General features: G+C 51.2%; 1 protein-coding gene across 2 annotated transcripts in view; it reads left to right on the plus strand.

Annotated features, from left to right (window-relative positions):
• The window catches only part of HNRNPUL1 (heterogeneous nuclear ribonucleoprotein U like 1), a 226,452-nt gene that overhangs the window by 38,858 nt on the left and 170,256 nt on the right, over positions 1-17,338 (plus strand). For both annotated transcript variants that reach the window (XM_030217273.1, XM_030217274.1), the window contains exon 4: positions 9,367-9,440. In XM_030217273.1, coding sequence (XP_030073133.1) covers positions 9,367-9,440 — 74 coding nt within the window. The remainder of the gene's footprint in view (positions 1-9,366; positions 9,441-17,338) is intronic.

Consider the following 17,338-nt stretch of genomic DNA (forward strand, 5'->3'; position numbering starts at 1 on the left):
CGCCTGGGTGCGGTCGTTCCGGTGCCAGAAAATCAGCTTGGCAAGGGACGTTACTCCATTTACTTTGTGGTACCAAAGAAAGGAGGTTCTGTACGGCCTATCCTCGACCTCAAAGGGGTCAATCGGGCCTTGAAAGTTCGGCACTTTCGCATGGAGACTCTCCGCTCTGTTATAGCGGCAGTGAAGGCAGGGGAGTTCCTGGCATCCTTGGACATCAAGGACGCGTACTTGCATATTCCCATCTGGCCTCCTCATCAACGCTTTCTGCGTTTTGCAGTCCTGGGCCGACACTTCCAGTTCAGTGTTCTCTCGTTCGGGTTGGCTACTGCTCCGCGGACCTTCTCCAAAGTAATGGTGGTCATCGCGGCCTTCCTGCGAAAGGAAGGAGTACAAGTCCATCCTTATCTGGACGACTGGTTGATCCGAGCCCCCTCTTATGCAGAGTGCGGCAAAGCTGTGGATCGGGTGATTGCTCTTTTGAGCTCCCTGGGGTGGATCATCAACTGGGAGAAAAGCCAGCTGCGCCCGACTCAGTCCCTGGAGTATCTGGGAGTTCGATTCGACACCCAAGTGGGCAGAGTGTTCCTGCCGGACAATCGGATTGTCAAACTTCAGGCTCAGGTGGACCAGTTCCTAGTAGCCTCTCCGCTTCGGGCTTGGGACTATGTGCAGCTGTTGGGCTCTATGACGGCCACGATGGAAGTAGTGCCCTGGGCCAGGGCTCATATGAGACCACTACAACACTCTCTGCTGCAGCGCTGGACTCCGGTGTCGGAGGATTATGCTGTGCGCCTTCCCTTGGACCCAGCAGTGCGCAAGGCGCTGAGCTGGTGGCTGAAGACAGACAAGTTGTCTGCAGGGATGCCTCTTGTGACCCCGGAGTGGATTGTCGTCACGACGGACGCCTCTTTGACGGGCTGGGGAGCCCACTGCTTGGGAAGGACAGCGCAGGGGCTCTGGTCTCCTGCAGAGGCAAAGTGGTATATCAACCTCCTGGAACTCAGAGCCATTCGGTTGGCGCTTTTGGAGTTCCTCCCGGTACTGGCGTTGAAGCCAGTACGGGTCCTGTCAGACAATGCCACGGCTGTGGCCTATGTCAACCGCCAGGAAAGTACCAAGAGCGCCCCTCTAGCCAAGGAAGCCATGAATCTATGCCAGTGGGCGGAAGCGAACCTGGAACAGCTGTCAGCGGCCCACATTGCCGGAGTCATAAATGTCAAGGTGGACTTTCTCAGTCGCCATACCTTGGATCCCGGAGAGTGGCAGTTATCGGCTCAGGCGTTCTTGGACATCATGAAGCGCTGGAGCCAGCCGAGCCTAGATCTGATGGCATCATCGGCCAATTGCCAAGTGCCGCGCTTTTTCAGCAGAGGACGGGACCCTCGATCTCTGGGAGTAGATGCTCTTCTCCAACAGTGGCCGACACAGGAGCTTCTCTATGTGTTCTCGCCCTGGCCCATGTTGGGCAGGGTACTAGACCAGGTGGCAAAGCATCCGGGCCGGATAATCCTGGTGGGTTCGGACTGGCCCAGACGTCCATGGTATGCGGACTTGATCAGGCTCTCAGTGGACGACCCTCTGTGGCTGCCAGTGGAGCAGGGCCTGTTGCATCAGGGTCCCGTGGTGATGGAGGATCCCTCCCCCTTTGGTCTTACGGCCTGGCTATTGAGCGGCAGCATCTGAGGAAGAAGGGCTTCTCAGACAAGATCATCACCACTATGCTGAGAGCGAGGAAGCGCTCTACTTCTACTGCTTACGCCAGGGTTTGGCGTACCTTTGCAGCGTGGTGTGAAGCAGGCTCACTTTCTCCCTTCACTGCTCCAATTTCTTCAGTGCTGGCGTTCCTGCAAGAAGGTCTGGAGAAAGGCCTGTCGCTCAGTTCCCTTAAAGTCCAGGTAGCGGCTCTGGCTTGCTTCAGGGGCCGCCTGAAGGGTGCTTCCCTGGCTTCGCAGCCAGATGTGGTACGTTTTCTCAAGGGAGTTAATCACCTGCGCCCTCCTCTGCACTCAGTGGTGCCTGCGTGGAATCTCAACCTGGTGCTAAGAGCCTTGCAGAAGCCGCCTTTTGAACCCTTGTCGAGGGCATCTCTGAAAGACCTGACGTTGAAAGCAGTCTTTTTGGTGGCTATCACTTCAGCCAGAAGAGTTTCCGAGCTCCAGGCACTCTTATGTCGAGAGCCTTTTCTGCAGTTCACTGAGGCAGGAGTGACTATTCGTACAGTGCCTTCCTTCCTGACCAAGATTGTTTCTCGCTTCCATGTGAATCAGCAGCTCTGTCTCCCTTCCTTTCGTAGGGAGGACTACCCAGAGGAATACTCTGCTCTTAAATTTCTGGATGTGAGACGAGTCATCATCAGATACTTGGAAGTGACCAATGATTTCCGGAAATCGTATCATCTGTTTGTCCTGTTTGCAGGTCCTCGTAAGGGTCTGCAGGCTACTAAGCCTACAGTGGCAAGATGGGTCAAGGAAGCCATTGCAGCGGCTTATGTGGCCGCGGGGAAGGTGCCGCCTATTCAGCTGAAGGCTCACTCCACTAGAGCTCAGGCGGTCTCGATGGCAGAGGCCGGGTCTGTCTCCTTGGAAGAGGTATGCAAGGCGCCAACTTGGGCATCGGCCCATACCTTCTCCAGGCATTACCGCTTGACTGGCTGCTCGGGCAGAGGCCCGGTTTGGAGCTTCAGTGTTGCGGTCAGGGATTTCAATGTCCCGCCCTGGGTGAGTACTGCTTCGGTACATCCCACCAGTCTATGGATTGATCAGCATGATGATATGGAAGGTAAAATTATGTATCATACCTGATAATTTTCTTTCCATTAATCATAGCTGATCAATCCATAGCCCCTCCCAGATATCTGTACTGTTTATATTCTGGTTGCATTTCAGGTTCAAGTTTAGTCTTCAGTTCCTGTTCAGGAGGACTTCGTGTTCAAGTTTTTTCAATTGGATTCTTCAAGAGTTGAGACGAGTTTGTGTTACAGTGAGCTGCTGCATTCCTCTCCCCTCCGTTTTACGGGGCTGGATTGAGACATAAATTCTGCCGGCGCTCCCCTCCCGCTTCGTGGGGCTGTAGGGCAGCTTTGTACCCCTCCCCGCGGTTAGGGTCAGTCAGCTCCTCCCGCGGTTGCGGTTGCAGGATAAGCCAGATCCCCCCGCATCGGCGGGTGTGGTGTCCCTCCCCCGCTCCTCGGGGATGAGCTGGACGGATTCCCCTCCCCCACTTGTGTGGGGATGAGCTGGGTTAATTCCCTTCCCCCGTTTCGGCGGTGGTGAGCTGGGCAGAGTGTCCCTTTGTGGGTGTAATTCTCTAAGTGCTGAGTCCTGCGGATGGAGCTTGGATATCGACATACTGAGGAGTTTCCGGCAGCACATGACCACATATAGGGAGGCAAAAGGATTGCTCTCTATCTCCACCTGCTGGTAGATGGACACAACCCACCAGTCTATGGATTGATCAGCTATGATTAATGGAAAGAAAATTATCAGATATGATACATAATTTTACCTTCCAGTCTTTGGGATGGGGTGCTCACTGCCAGGGGCAGGTTGCTCAGGGTCTCTGGTCTCTTCCAGAGACCAGCTGTTCAATAAACCTGTTAGAAACCAGGGCCATCCGTTTGGCACTCCAGAGTTTTCGTCATCTTCTGAGAGGTCAGGCAGTGCAAGTAATGTCAGACAATGCCACGGCGGTGTCATACATCAATCGGCAAGGAGGGATGTGGAGTCTCTCGTTGGAGCGAGAAGCGTCGCTGCTTCTGCAATGGGCGGAAGTCAACCTGGTGGCTCTGTCAGCGGCTCATGTAGCAGGCGTTCTCAACGTTCAGGTGGACTTTCTCTGTCGTCACATGCTCGATCCCAGAGAGTGGTCGCTCAGCGAAGTGGCGTTTCTTCTGTTGGTAGATAGTTGGGGGACACCCAAGATGGATCTGTTTGCTTCCGCAGGCAATGCGAAGCTTCCTGTGTTCTACAGTCGTCGCAGAGATCCCAAAGCACACGGTCTGGACGGTCTTCTTCAATTGTGGCCGGACAGGCTAATGTATGCGTTTCCTCCTTGGCCTCTGTTAGGGCGGCGTCTTCAGAAGGTGGAGACGTACGAGGGTCGTCTCATTCTGGTGGCGTCGGATTGGCCTCGGAGGCCGTGGTATGTCGATCTTTGTCGTCTGCTGGTAGATCCTCCCTCGCGGCTTCCGGTCACGCCAGATCTGTTGTCTCAGGGTTCGGTCGTTCATCCGGATCCGGGCCGATTCTGTTTTACGGCGTGGCTCTTGAGCGGGCTAGGTTAGCAAAGAAAGGATACTCTGCTCAGGTGATTACTACTATGCTGCGTTCTCACTGGCGTTCCACTTCTTTCAATTATGTGCGTACTTGGAGGATCTTTGAGGATTGGTGTGTGGAGTGTTCTGTGTCACCCTTTACAACTTCAGTGCCCCGGATTTTGGATTTCTTACAGCAGGGGTTTGACAAAGGTTTGGTGTTCTCTTAAGGTGCAGATTGCGGCTTTGTCATGTTTTCGTGGTCCTATCCAAGGGGTCGTTAGCTAGTCATCCGGAAGTGGTGCATTTCCTTAGAGGAGTTAATCTTCATCCTCCAGCACAATGTTCGTTTTCTCCGTGGGATCTGAATTTGGTGCTCTCAGTTCCTACTAAGCCTCCCTTTGAGCCTTTGTCGTCCTGTACTTTAAAGGATTTGACTCTGAAGACAGTGTTCTTGGTGGCTGTTTGCGGTCGGCTAGGCGAGTCTCGAAGTTTGCAGGCTTTGTCATGTAGATCTCCGTTTTTGGAGTTCTGTCCCGATCGCGTAGTTTTGCAGCAGTTCCATCCTTTATTCCCAAGGTGGTGTCTCGGTTTTCATGTTTCTCAGCCAGTTGTATTGCCCGATCTTGGGTTCCTTTTTCAGTTCGCAAGAGCAGTGGCGTTTGAAGTGTTTGGATGTCAAACAGGTGTTGAAACACTATATTAAGTCTACGGATGAAATCGGACGTTCTGATTGTTTGTTTCTTCTGATTGGAGGTGCGATGTAAGGGGCTCATGGCCTCTAAACCCACTATTTCTTGTTGGCTCAAGGAAATGATTGCGTTCGGCCTATCTTCTTTCGGGGAAAACTGTTCCAGATCATGTAAGACTTATTCTACAAGAGGTCAGGCTGCTTCGTGGGCAGAGCGTTGTCTGGTTCCTCCAGAAGAAATTTGCAGGGTGGCGACCTGGTCGTCCTTGCATTCCTTTTCTAAGCACTACTGTTTGGACATTGTTAGTTGTCCGCCCGGGGCTTTCGGAGCGAGCGTGTTGTCGGCGGGGACAACTTGGAGGTTTTGGATATCAAATTGAGGGAGTATCCTAACCGGACTATATGAAGAACCCCACCGATCGGAGGGTTACAAGAGGCCACCTTTGGTGAAAAAATTTACCTCCCTCCGACCAGTAGATCGTCCGGCATGGACACTTTGATAGCGGCTATGCTCAGCTGGAGCCAGTCAAAAGCCCGTCCCTTGCATTTGGCTGGGGAACTTCAGGGGCCTGTCTGGGCGCACGCTGTTGACGCAAACAAGCGTGCTGGGGCTGAGCCTGAGAAGGCTGTCGGGAAGGTGGATTGTACCTACGCCTATTGTAGGCATAGGGAGCACTCCTTCTTCCCCTGAAAAAACGTCTACCTGATGAGGTAGAAGCTGAATGCGCCCGGCGGGAGAGATTGTCCATAGCGGTTTCCCACTGGTGGAGCTGTTCGACCACCTGCTCGACTTTCTCGCCAAAAATATTATCCCCCCCCCGGCAAGGGACATACGCAAGCCGCTGCTGGACTCGATTGTCCAGGTCAGAGGCACGCAGCCATAAGAGTCTGCGCATCACTATACCCTGAGCAGAGCCTCTGGATGCAACAGGTGTTCTCCATAGACACACTATCCTCACCCACCTACCTCTCTGACAGCCTGTAGCCAACTCTCTTCAAACTTAGCTATAGAACATATTGATATCTCAGGTAGCCTTCCACAGCATAGGACCTCCACACATGCCTGGAACCTACCTATTAGAGGAGAGCTCCAGCACATTAGATCCATTGCTGACATCACCAGTTAGGGTGACTACATTCCCGTCGTGCTGTTTACAGAGAACACCTGTTATAAATAAGCAACTTTGTCTTCACAGGCTAGATCAGCACTCTCACTAACGTTGATAGTTGGGTAGGGATGAATATTAACTGGTCTGTATTCAGCTGGAGGTTGTCAAGTTTTTTTTTTTTTTTTAAACACTGCCTTTGGGCAGAAGTAGGCCCTGATATTTAATGCTGGATCATGTTCAGGCACTGGGATTGAATATCCAGGGTCATGCCAACATGTAATGGCCACCAGATTTTATGTGGGTCCTGGCTGACATTCCGTTCGGGACCCCCATAAGACGCTTGCCTTCTCAGAGCCCCCCCCCCCCCTTTCCTTTCCTAATCTCCATGAAGTGAAAAATATGCCCAACAAGCTCCACCCCCAACCCCTGTGAAGCCCCCCTCCCTGGGCCTACCTTTAATAGCCTTGGTGTTCTAGGGGGTCCTAAAGGCAGAAGTGATGTCTGTTCTGCCTTTTGTGGCTCCGGCCTCAAAATGGCCACCGCAACCTCTAGCAGAAGACTTGCGGCAGCTGTCTTGAAGCTAGAGCCGCAATGGCCATCGCTGCTGTCCTTGGGATCTCCTAAACCACCAGGGCCATTAAAGGTAAGCCCGGGGGGCCTACAGGTTGGTAGAGCTTGTTGGGCATATTTTTTGCTTGGGGGAGGTGGGTCTGGGGTCGGGAAGTGGAGACATTGCTCTAGGAGAGGATTGGGAGGGGGCACCAGAAGATCCTTTAGACCACTATCCAGAAATTAAGCAGGCATTGGCCGATTTTCAGACTGGTGTCCAGATAGCATTGTGGATTAAAGTTAGGACAGTTTTTTTGCTGTCCTAACTATCTGCTTACTTAATGGATCAGCAGTCTAAATGTCACTGTTAACCGGTTAAGTACCAACTCCACCCACAGACTGCCTTGAACTACCAGGATTGTCTGGTTAAGTGCCACAGAATCAGACACCACCACCAGGGGTGAGAGTGAGGCAAGTTCCAAATGACCAAGGCAAACGGAACAGTAAAATCATAAAAAGTTTATTTGCCAGAATGTTGATTCCAAGACCCTACACAGGCCGTGTTTCGGTACAGAGCCTTCCTCAGGGGTCGTGGGTAGTACGAAACAAATCAGCGTCACTTTTGGATGTGAAGTATTTCAGAGCACACCACTTCAGATTATTGTTGATGTTTCTCCAATTTGCATCTCTGTGAAGCTGATTTGTTTCATACTACCGGACCCCTGAGGAAGGCTCTGCGCCAAAACATGGCCCGTATAGGGTCTTGGAATCAGCATTTTGGCAGATAAACTTTTTATGATTTTACTGTTCGTTTGCCTTGGTCATTTGGAACTTGCCTCACTCTCACCCCTTGTGGTGTTGTCTGACTCTTCTGTGAGACTTGTGAGGACCCCTGTTTGTGTTGTTTAAGTGCCACTGAATACCAGCAGGTAGGCAGGCACAAGCGATTTAATCAGGCAGGCGGCTCTGAATACTGGGCCTCCTGTAAGTATCATGGTTCTGGATATACAGTGGGGGAAATAAGTATTTGATCCCTTGCTGATTTTGTAAGTTTGCCCACTGACAAAGACATGAGCAGCCCATAATTGAAGGGTAGGTTATTGGTAACAGTGAGAGATAGCACATCACAAATTAAATCCGGAAAATCACATTGTGGAAAGTATATGAATTTATTTGCATTCTGCAGAGGGAAATAAGTATTTGATCCCTCTGGCAAACAAGACCTAATACTTGGTGGCAAAACCCTTGTTGGCAAGCACAGCGGTCAGACGTCTTCTGTAGTTGATGATGAGGTTTGCACACATGTCAGGAGGAATTTTGGTCCACTCCTCTTTGCAGATCATCTCTAAATCATTAAGAGTTCTGGGCTGTCGCTTGGCAACTCGCAGCTTCAGCTCCCTCCATAAGTTTTCAATGGGATTAAGGTCTGGTGACTGGCTAGGCCACTCCATGACCCTAATGTGCTTCTTCCTGAGCCACTCCTTTGTTGCCTTGGCTGTATGTTTTGGGTCATTGTCGTGCTGGAAGACCCAGCCACGACCCATTTTTAAGGCCCTGGCGGAGGGAAGGAGGTTGTCACTCAGAATTGTACGGTACATGGCCCCATCCATTCTCCCATTGATGCGGTGAAGTAGTCCTGTGCCCTTAGCAGAGAAACACCCCCAAAACATAACATTTCCACCTCCATGCTTGACAGTGGGGACGGTGTTCTTTGGGTCATAGGCAGCATTTCTCTTCCTCTAAACACGGCGAGTTGAGTTCATGCCAAAGAGCTCAATTTTTGTCTCATCTGACCACAGCACCTTCTCCCAATCACTCTCGGCATCATCCAGGTGTTCACTGGCAAACTTCAGACGGGCCGTCACATGTGCCTTCCGGAGCAGGGGGACCTTGCGGGCACTGCAGGATTGCAATCCGTTATGTCGTAATGTGTTACCAATGGTTTTCGTGGTGACAGTGGTCCCAGCTGCCTTGAGATCATTGACAAGTTCCCCCCTTGTAGTTGTAGGCTGATTTCTAACCTTCCTCATGATCAAGGATACCCCACGAGGTGAGATTTTGCGTGGAGCCCCAGATCTTTGTCGATTGACAGTCATTTTGTACTTCTTCCATTTTCTTACTATGGCACCAACAGTTGTCTCCTTCTCGCCCAGCGTCTTACTGATGGTTTTGTAGCCCATTCCAGCCTTGTGCAGGTGTATGATCTTGTCCCTGACATCCTTAGACAGCTCCTTGCTCTTGGCCATTTTGTAGAGGTTAGAGTCTGACGGATTCACTGAGTCTGTGGACAGGTGTCTTTCATACAGGTGACCATTGCCGACAGCTGTCTGTCATGCAGGTAACGAGTTGATTTGGAGCATCTACCTGGTCTGTAGGGGCCAGATCTCTTACTGGTTGGTGGGGGATCAAATACTTATTTCCCTCTGCAGAATGCAAATAAATTCATATACTTTCCACAATGTGATTTTCCGGATTTAATTTGTGATGTGCTATCTCTCACTGTTACCAATAACCTACCCTTCAATTATGGGCTGCTCATGTCTTTGTCAGTGGGCAAACTTACAAAATCAGCAAGGGATCAAATACTTATTTCCCCCACTGTATGTGTTAGGTTGTATTCTTATGCATGTAAATTGAGTGGTCGCTTCTTGTAGATTTTTTTTTTGGGGGGTGTGGGGGGGTTGTGGGGAGTGACTGCATAAGTATGGTGTTTGTGGCACTGATGTCGCTACATGTTTGAAGTTTTGAAAATATCTTTTCTGCAGAGGCCGTTCTCCTCAACCCCCCGCAGAAGATGATGAAGAAGCATTTGATGATACAGTCGTGGCTATTGACACATGTGAGTTTCAGGAAAATAGCCGTTTTAAGTAGATATTTCTGTATACTTGAACCCATGTTGTATGGAAACTTGTGAAGTGGGCATATTTAGTGAAGACAAGGTATAATACAGGGCAAAAAATTACCGCGTTTTCAGATGTCGCATTCCCAGAGTACATAAGTCGGTTCCTCAATTTCTGCTATTGTAAAGGTTTGTGCCTTCCAAACCTTTCTTAAGCCCTTCTTTCCACTGTATACACCCCATTGCATGGATCTGTTTATTTATTTCTAATTCAGATTTCTACTTGTGAAATTTTCTCCATGATCAAGTAGGCCACTATAGCTGCACAAACAGTGACATCACTGAACAGAACTGAGTAGGGTCTGCTTGCTCTTAGCTCAGAAATCTGTCAAAGGATTTCTGAGCCTATGCAGGTATTCTTGTGCTCCACTTGAGTCTAATCCCTTAAGTTTTAGTTTTACTGACTTTGTAGTTGGATGGATTTTGCTTCCCTTCCTTCAATTTCATGGAAAAATGATTGTTTGATCTACCTAATGCCTGAATAAACCTGGGATTTGAAAGGTGCTTGAAGTGTGCTTCAGAGATGTCTGTTAATAACTGACATGAACTGTGTCCAGTGTATGGGCTTTTCTTATGACATGCCAAAATTGTTTTGAAACGCATTTCACTCAGAGCCTGTAAAACCCTGCAGTAATAACCTTACTATTTAAAGAATAGTTGTCGTTGATAATACACTGAAACTTTCTGCTCAGTGTGCTGCTGTGGCTGCGAAATCGAATAGAATGTTGGGTATTATTAGGAAAGGTATGGAGAACAGGTGTGAGGATGTTATAATGCCATTGTATTGCTCCATGGTGCCACCGCACCTTGATTATTGTGTTCAATTCTGGCCGCCGCATCTCAAGAAAGATATAGTAGAACTGGAAAAGGTGCCGTGAACGGCGACAAAAATGATAGCGGGGTGGGACGACTTCCTTATGAAGAAAGACTAAGGAGGCTAGGGCTTTTCAGCTTGGAGAAGAGACAGCTGAGGGGAGACATGATAGAGGTATATAAAATAATGAGTGGAGTAGAACAGGTGGATGTGAAGCGTCTGTTCACGCTTTCCAAACATACTAGGACTAGGGGGCATGCGATGAAACTACAGTGTAGTAAATTTAAAACAAATCGGAGAAAATTTTTCTTCACCCAATGCATAATTAAACTCTGGAATTCGTTGCCAGAGAACGTGGTGAAGGCGGTTAGCTTAGCAGAGTTTAAAAGGAGTTGAACGGTTTCCTAAAGGACAAGTCCATAGACCGCTACTAAATGGACTTGGGAAAAATCCACAATTTCAGGAATAACTTGTATAAAATGTTTGTACGTTTGGGTAGCTTGCCAGGTGCCCTTGACCTGGATTGGCCGCTGTCGGGGACAGGATGCTGGGCTCAATGGACCTTTGGTCTTTTCCCAGTATGGCAGTACTTATGTAATAGCCAGAGGGTCTGAGAAGAACTGATCGTAAACATTTCCTATAAGAGACCCTGTCAGTACCCTCATGAGGAGAATTTCCAGGCCACTGACAGTAGTGTGTTGAAGAAATTATAACGCAAGGGGCTCATTCTAGCTCTTCCATTAATGATGTCAAGGCCTCTTCTGCTGCGAGGCTCCAAGTGGTTCAGCTTGGCAGAGGCTTCCCTGTTGCAGTACATTGCATAGATGACTCCTCCCTTTGTCTTGATCTGGTGCAGTGAAGGAGGGCTTCCTTAGCTTGACTCATTGGGCTTAAATTGCCTTCTCTACATGCCGAAAGCAGCAGCATGAGTATGTGGATTCCCCAGACATGTAGCTCCCTATCTGCTTATAGGAGGTATGCCAGCAGTAGCATGAGCCCTGATTTTCTAAGTCTGATTTAAAAATAAAAAATTGCACCTCAATGTTTTTCTCTTGGTGCTGGGTTACACTCTTTCATCACCTTCACTTGCCATTCTAGAGCTCTTCATTATAGCCGCCTAGTGCGTTTTTTTCAAGCAAAAAAGGTGCCGATACTCAAATGCTAAGCTACCCTTCAGGGGTGGGATGATCACTGAGGGACCCACCCCACAAATAGCCAGGCCCCCTGCAACCTGAACTCTTTCATTAAAACTCGGGGGTCCGTGGGTCAGTTTTAGCAGACAATGGAAAAGGTGCCAGTACTCAGTACCCCCTCAAAAAAAGCCCTGTAGACGCCTCATCCAGTTATAATAGAGGTATGGAGGGAGTTGTAAGAAGTCCTGCATTCTACAGACAACAGGGCAAACAGTTTGAATGCACAAAGATCCCTTGCGGAAAAGTTAAATTTAGATTGTGTCCATGCCTCCAGTCAGACAGATGGGAATTGAATAAAAGTACGAGCCCGTATTTGTCACAGCCTAAAATCTCTCCAGTTTTTCCATCAGACCCTTCTCTGCAGCAGTAAAAGAATGAGAATATTTCATATCTGAAATTTCTTTGAAATAAATGTATGGAACTAGCACCATCAGCTCAGGAAGACCCTGATCATCTCCAAGGTCATAATTTTATTACCAGTGCACAAGATTTTGCCTGAACTGCAGGCAAAACCTGGCATACTCCACTATCCGTACCACCAACTGAGATCAGAGTATAAGGTTTGATAGCTATGGGTCTTGACAAACCCCAGCTATCCTAACACCCCCCCCCCCCCACCCGGCTTCTCCGACACAATGAGTACCGGGTCTTCCCGTGGCAGTCTCAGCAGCCATTGCATTGGAGCAACTTTCGGTGCCGAATCTGAAACCGAAATTCGATCGGTTTTTAACCTCACTTCTCCTGCCTCTGGCCCTGCCCTCCTTGTTCACACTCCTATAGAAGTACAGTGCTGGACCACAATAGCTACCTGTTCCTCCTCAACCCTCCAGACTGGTCAAGACGCTTGGGTTATGTTTGCCTACCAGCGGAGGGAGACTGAGAACGCTAACTTCAAACTATGTACATGTAACCTGTGCCTAGCCATCTGTCGTCAGTATTTTCTCTGTCTCAGCAGAGGGTAGACAGGCAACCTGTGCAGCTTGTCCGGTCTGGTAGGATTCAGAGATTATTTAGGAGCTTCTTTTGGTCTGTTTTTAGCTCTTATCCCTGTGCCTGGAAGACTTTAGTGTGCTGGGGGTTGGTGGGTCCGGTGGGGCCTGCCATTGTCCCCTTTGGGGTGTCACACCCAGGTGGCCGGGTCCCTCCCCCTAACTGGCTCTCCCTTTTGGGCAGCTTTGTGCCTTGGCTGCAGTTCTGTGCTGCAGCCTTGAGTGCCGTGTAGTTTTAGCAGCAGCAGGGCTCAATTTCAGGCTGCAATAAAGTTTGACAAAAGAAAAAAAAAAAAGGACTCGTAAGTCTCCCTGAGATCGAAGGCCCAGACGGTGTTGAGAGCTGAGTGAGCTACACTCTGGGGTTCCGGAGCTGTTCAGCGGTTTTGGGGCGCTGCTTTTGCAGGCTACGGGTGAGTGAGTTTCGAGGCTGTCAGTTGTTCGTTTAGGCGTGCGATGTCGGGAAAGCCGCTACAATGCAGATCTTGTGCGCGTCGGGGGGTTGACGCGGTTGGCGGTTCCTGCCGTTTTTGTGGGGAACCGAAGTCTTCTACCTCCGCTCCGCCGGTGTTAGCGGCGGAGGTACCCGTGTCTGGCCCTCCAGAGCCGGCAGCGCCTCAGTCTAGTAGCGTGGCGGCGGTCCCGTTTTTGGCGGGAACCGCCGCCATTTTGGAATCGGCACCGCAAGGCCCGGAGTTGGTCGGAGGACCTATAGGCAGTCCGTTCTCGGGTTTTGCTGGGGGGGATGTGCCTGGTCGGATGGGTTTCCCGCCGGATTTTATTTGGAGTTTATTCCAGGCCTGGCAAGCGGGGCCGACGCGAGCGGAGCCCCCTAGTCTTGGGGGGGTGGGGGCTAGTGTTAAGAGACCATGTGTGGAGTGGTCTGAGGACTTGGAAAGTTTTTCCCCTCCGGAGTCAGAGGGCGATTTTAGTCCCCTGGAGGAGGATGAGGGGACGTTGGCTGGTTATGATAAGGAGCTTGCTGTGCCTGGGGAGGACCCTTCGGTGGTTCGCATTTTTCACTGGGATGAGTTGGCGGAACTTATGGAGCAGGTGTCGTCGACTCTCAAGTTTGAGGCGTCCGCTCCGGTGGCAGCCGGGACGCAGGATCCATTGGTTAAGGGGATTCAGCAAGTATCTCGTACTTTCCCTATGAATGCGGATCTGAGAGAAATGATTACCCAGGAGTGGCGTTCGCCAGAAGATCAGTGTAAAGTGGCTCGAGCCATGGCTAAGCTGTACCTGGTTCCCCAGGAGGATAGAGATTCCCTCCGGCCTCCAACCGTGGATGCCGTGGTGACGGCTGTGACTAAGGCTACGGCTATTCCTGTGGATGGGGGGCCCGCGTTGCGGGACCCGCAGGACAGGAAATTGGAGACGTTTCTCAAGCGGAGTTTTGATTTGTCTGCCTTGGCGCTGCAGGCGTCAGTTTGTGGAGGCCTGGTGGCCCGGGCGTGTTTCCGCTGGGCTGAGCGGCTGCTGGATAGCCCACCGGCTGATAGGGCGTCTTTAGTTCAATATTTGGCAAAGTTGGAGATGAGGTCGTCCTTCATGGCTGATGCGCTGTACGATTTGTTACGGGCTTCGGCTAAGAACATGACCCTGGCGGTAGCTGCTCGTCTGGCCCTGTGGTTGCGGGGCTGGGTGGCTGATGCTGCTTCTAAGGCAAAGCTGTGTTCGCTTCCATTTAAAGGTTCTTTGCTTTTGGGGGAAGAGTTGGATAAGTTGGTGAGGGATCTTGGTGATGTTAAGGTCCCTCGTCTTCCGGAGCTTCGTCCTAAGGCTGCTAGGGGGTCCGCGGTGCGCGGCCGGTTTTAGGAAGCTCGGCGATAATCGGCCTGGCAGGTCCTCTGGGGGGACTGGGGTCGTTTTTTCCAGAGAACTCAGTCCTTTCGAGGTGGTCGCCGTGGAGGGCGAGGTTCCTCTTCGGGAACAACCGGTGCGTCCCGTCCTTCGCAATGATGGTTTGGGGACCCAACCTCTGGTTCGCGTGGGGGCTCGTTTGCGCTTCTTTTACCAGAGGTGGGTCCAGATCACGTCAGATCAGTGGGTGCTGCAGATTGTGCAAGACGGCTACGCGTTAGAGTTCGACGATCCTCTGCCCGATTTCTTTCTCGTGTCTCCTTGTCATTCCAGGCGCAAGGCGAGAGCAGTGCGAGAGACTCTGTCGCGTCTGGTCGATTTAGGAGCAGTAGTTCTGGTTCCTCCAAGAGAGCGCGGAACGGGTTGTTATTCCATTTACTTCGTGGTCCCCAAAAACGAGGATTCCTTTCGGCCCATTTTGGACCTCAAGAAGGTCAATGCGGCTCTGAAGGTTCCTTCCTTTCGAATGGAGACGTTACGCTCGGTCATTGTAGCGGTTCAGGAAGGAGAGTTTCTGTCGTCTTTAGATCTGACGGAGGCTTACTTGCACATTCCCATCCTAGAGGCACACCAGCGCTTTCTTCGCTTTGTGGTGTTGGGGAGACATTTTCAGTTTTGTGCTCTTCCATTCGGCCTGGCAACAGCGCCTCGCACTTTTTCCAAGGTCATGGTAGTGGTGGCGGCTGCGTGTGCAGGGCATTTTGGTCCATCCGTACCTAGACGACTGGTTGATTCGGGCCAAATCAAAGTCAGAGAGCGAGGAGTGGTGTCCTTTCTACAGTCTCTCGGATGGGTTGTCAATCTGGCCAAGAGTCACCTCGTTCCGTCGCAGTCCCTAGAGTATTTGGGAGTCCGTTTCGACACGAGAGGCCGTGTGTTTTTGACAGCTCCTCGCATTTCCAAGCTACAGTCTCAGATCCGGCAGCTCCGAGCTCAGAGGGCACCGTCGGCGTGGGAGTATCTTCAGGTGCTGGGTCTGATGGCGGCATCAATAGAGGTGGTGCCCTGGGCCAGGGCTCACATGAGACCTTTCAGGTAGCGTTGTTGTCTCGCTGGTCTCCTCAGTTTCAGAGTTTGGAGGAGAGGCTCTCGCTGCCGGAGGTGGCTCGGTGCAGTCTTCGCTGGTGGCTCCACTCTCCGAATCTAGCGAAGGGCATGCCGCTGGACACTCCAGATTGGGTGGTTTGACCACAGATGCGAGTCTGTCAGGATGGGGGGCGCATTGTCTGGGTCAGGTGGCCCAAGGGCATTGGACGTTGGAGGAGGCGAGTTGGTCCATCAATCGCCTGGAGACGAGAGCTATTCGGTTGGCTCTTCGGGCCTTTCAGAGGCTTCTAGACGGCAAGGCAGTCGGGGTTCTTTCAGACAATGCCATGGCCTTCGCTTATGTAAATCGACAGGGGGGAACGAAGAGTCCCGGGTTAGCTGTAGAGGCGACGGAGTTGCTGTCATGGGCAGAAGTTCATCTGCAGAGTCTATCGGCGGGACACGTGGCAGGGGTGGACAACGTGAGTGCGGATTAACTGAGCAGGCACACGTTGGATCCCGGAGAGTGGGCTCTCCATCCCTCCGTGTTCGAGCGGATAGTGTTGCAGTGGGGTCGGCCAGTGTTGGATCTTATGGCGTCGGCTGACAATGCGCAGGTCTCTCGGTTCTTCAATCGTCGAAGGGATGCTCGAGCCGAGGGCATCAATGCGTTGGTGCTTCCGTGGCCAACTCAGCAGTTGCTCTACGTGTTTCCGCCGTGGCCGCTGGTGGGCCGCGTGGTGCAGCGGATCGGTCGTCACTCGGGGTTAGTGGTTCTGATAGCGCCCAATTGGCCTCGTCGTCCGTGGTGCGGAGATCTGATGCGGTTGCTGGTGCAGGATCCGATTCCCTTGGGGCCTCGGGTGCGACTGGTTCAGGGGCCGATCGAGATGGCAGATCCCTCTCCGTTCTTGCTTACGGCTTGGCTCTTGAGAGGCACCGGTTGAGAAAGAGAGGTTTTTCGCCCAGGGTGGTTGATACGATGTTGAAGTCTCGCAAGAGGTCTACTTCTTTGGCGTATGTGCGGGTGTGGCGCACCTTCGAGAATTGGTGTCAAGAGCGGGACTATGTCCCTTTGCGTGCTTCGGTGGTGGAAGTTTTGGATTTTCTGCTGGATGGCTTGGAGAGGGGGCTGTCGCTCTCTTCCCTGAAAGTGCAGGTTTCTGCCTTGTCTTGTTTTAGAGGTAAGATTCGGGGAGTTTCCTTGGCGGCTTCTCCTGATATGGGGCGGTTCCTGAAGGCAGTGAAGTTGATTCGGCCGCTTCGTCGTCCGATGGTTCCACCTTGGGATTTAAATTTGGTCCTGGAGGCGTTGGTGGCACCTCCGTTTGAACCCTTGGCATCCATTACATGTAAGGATCTTACTTTGAAGGCGGTTTTTCTGGTGGCCATTTCTTCGGCGTGTAGGATTTCAGAGCTTCAGGCTCTGTCTTGCAGGGAGCCTTTTCTGTCGTTTGCTAAGGAGAAAGTGACTTTACGGACGGTTCCTTCTTTTGTGCCTAAGGTGGTGTCTGCCTTTCATGTCAACCAGGTGATTTCATTGCCTGTGTTGGGTGATCTCGCTGGAGATCTTACGCAACGTCTGCTGGCTAAGTTGGATGTACGGCGCATTTTACGGTCTTATTTGCGCAGAACGCAGGATTTTCGAGCATCGGATAGGTTGTTTGTGTTGTTTGGAGGTCCCAAAAAAGGGGCAGCAGCTTCCAAGGCTACTCTGGCTAGGTGGTTGAAGGAGACTATTGCTTCGGCTTACTTGTTGAAACGCCGTGCCATGCCCTCGTTACTTAAGGCTCATTCTACTTGGGGGGAGGGGGGGTAGCTGCTTCCTGGGCGGAAAGTAGTTTTATTCCTCCGCAGGATATTTGTAAGGCAGCGGTGTGGTCTTCCATCCATTCCTTTGTGAAGCATTACAGACTTGATGTTCAGGCAAAAGAGGATGCTCGGTTTGGAGCG

This window comes from Microcaecilia unicolor, chromosome 11, assembly GCF_901765095.1.
Source record: "Microcaecilia unicolor chromosome 11, aMicUni1.1, whole genome shotgun sequence".
NCBI lineage: Eukaryota > Metazoa > Chordata > Amphibia > Gymnophiona > Siphonopidae > Microcaecilia > Microcaecilia unicolor.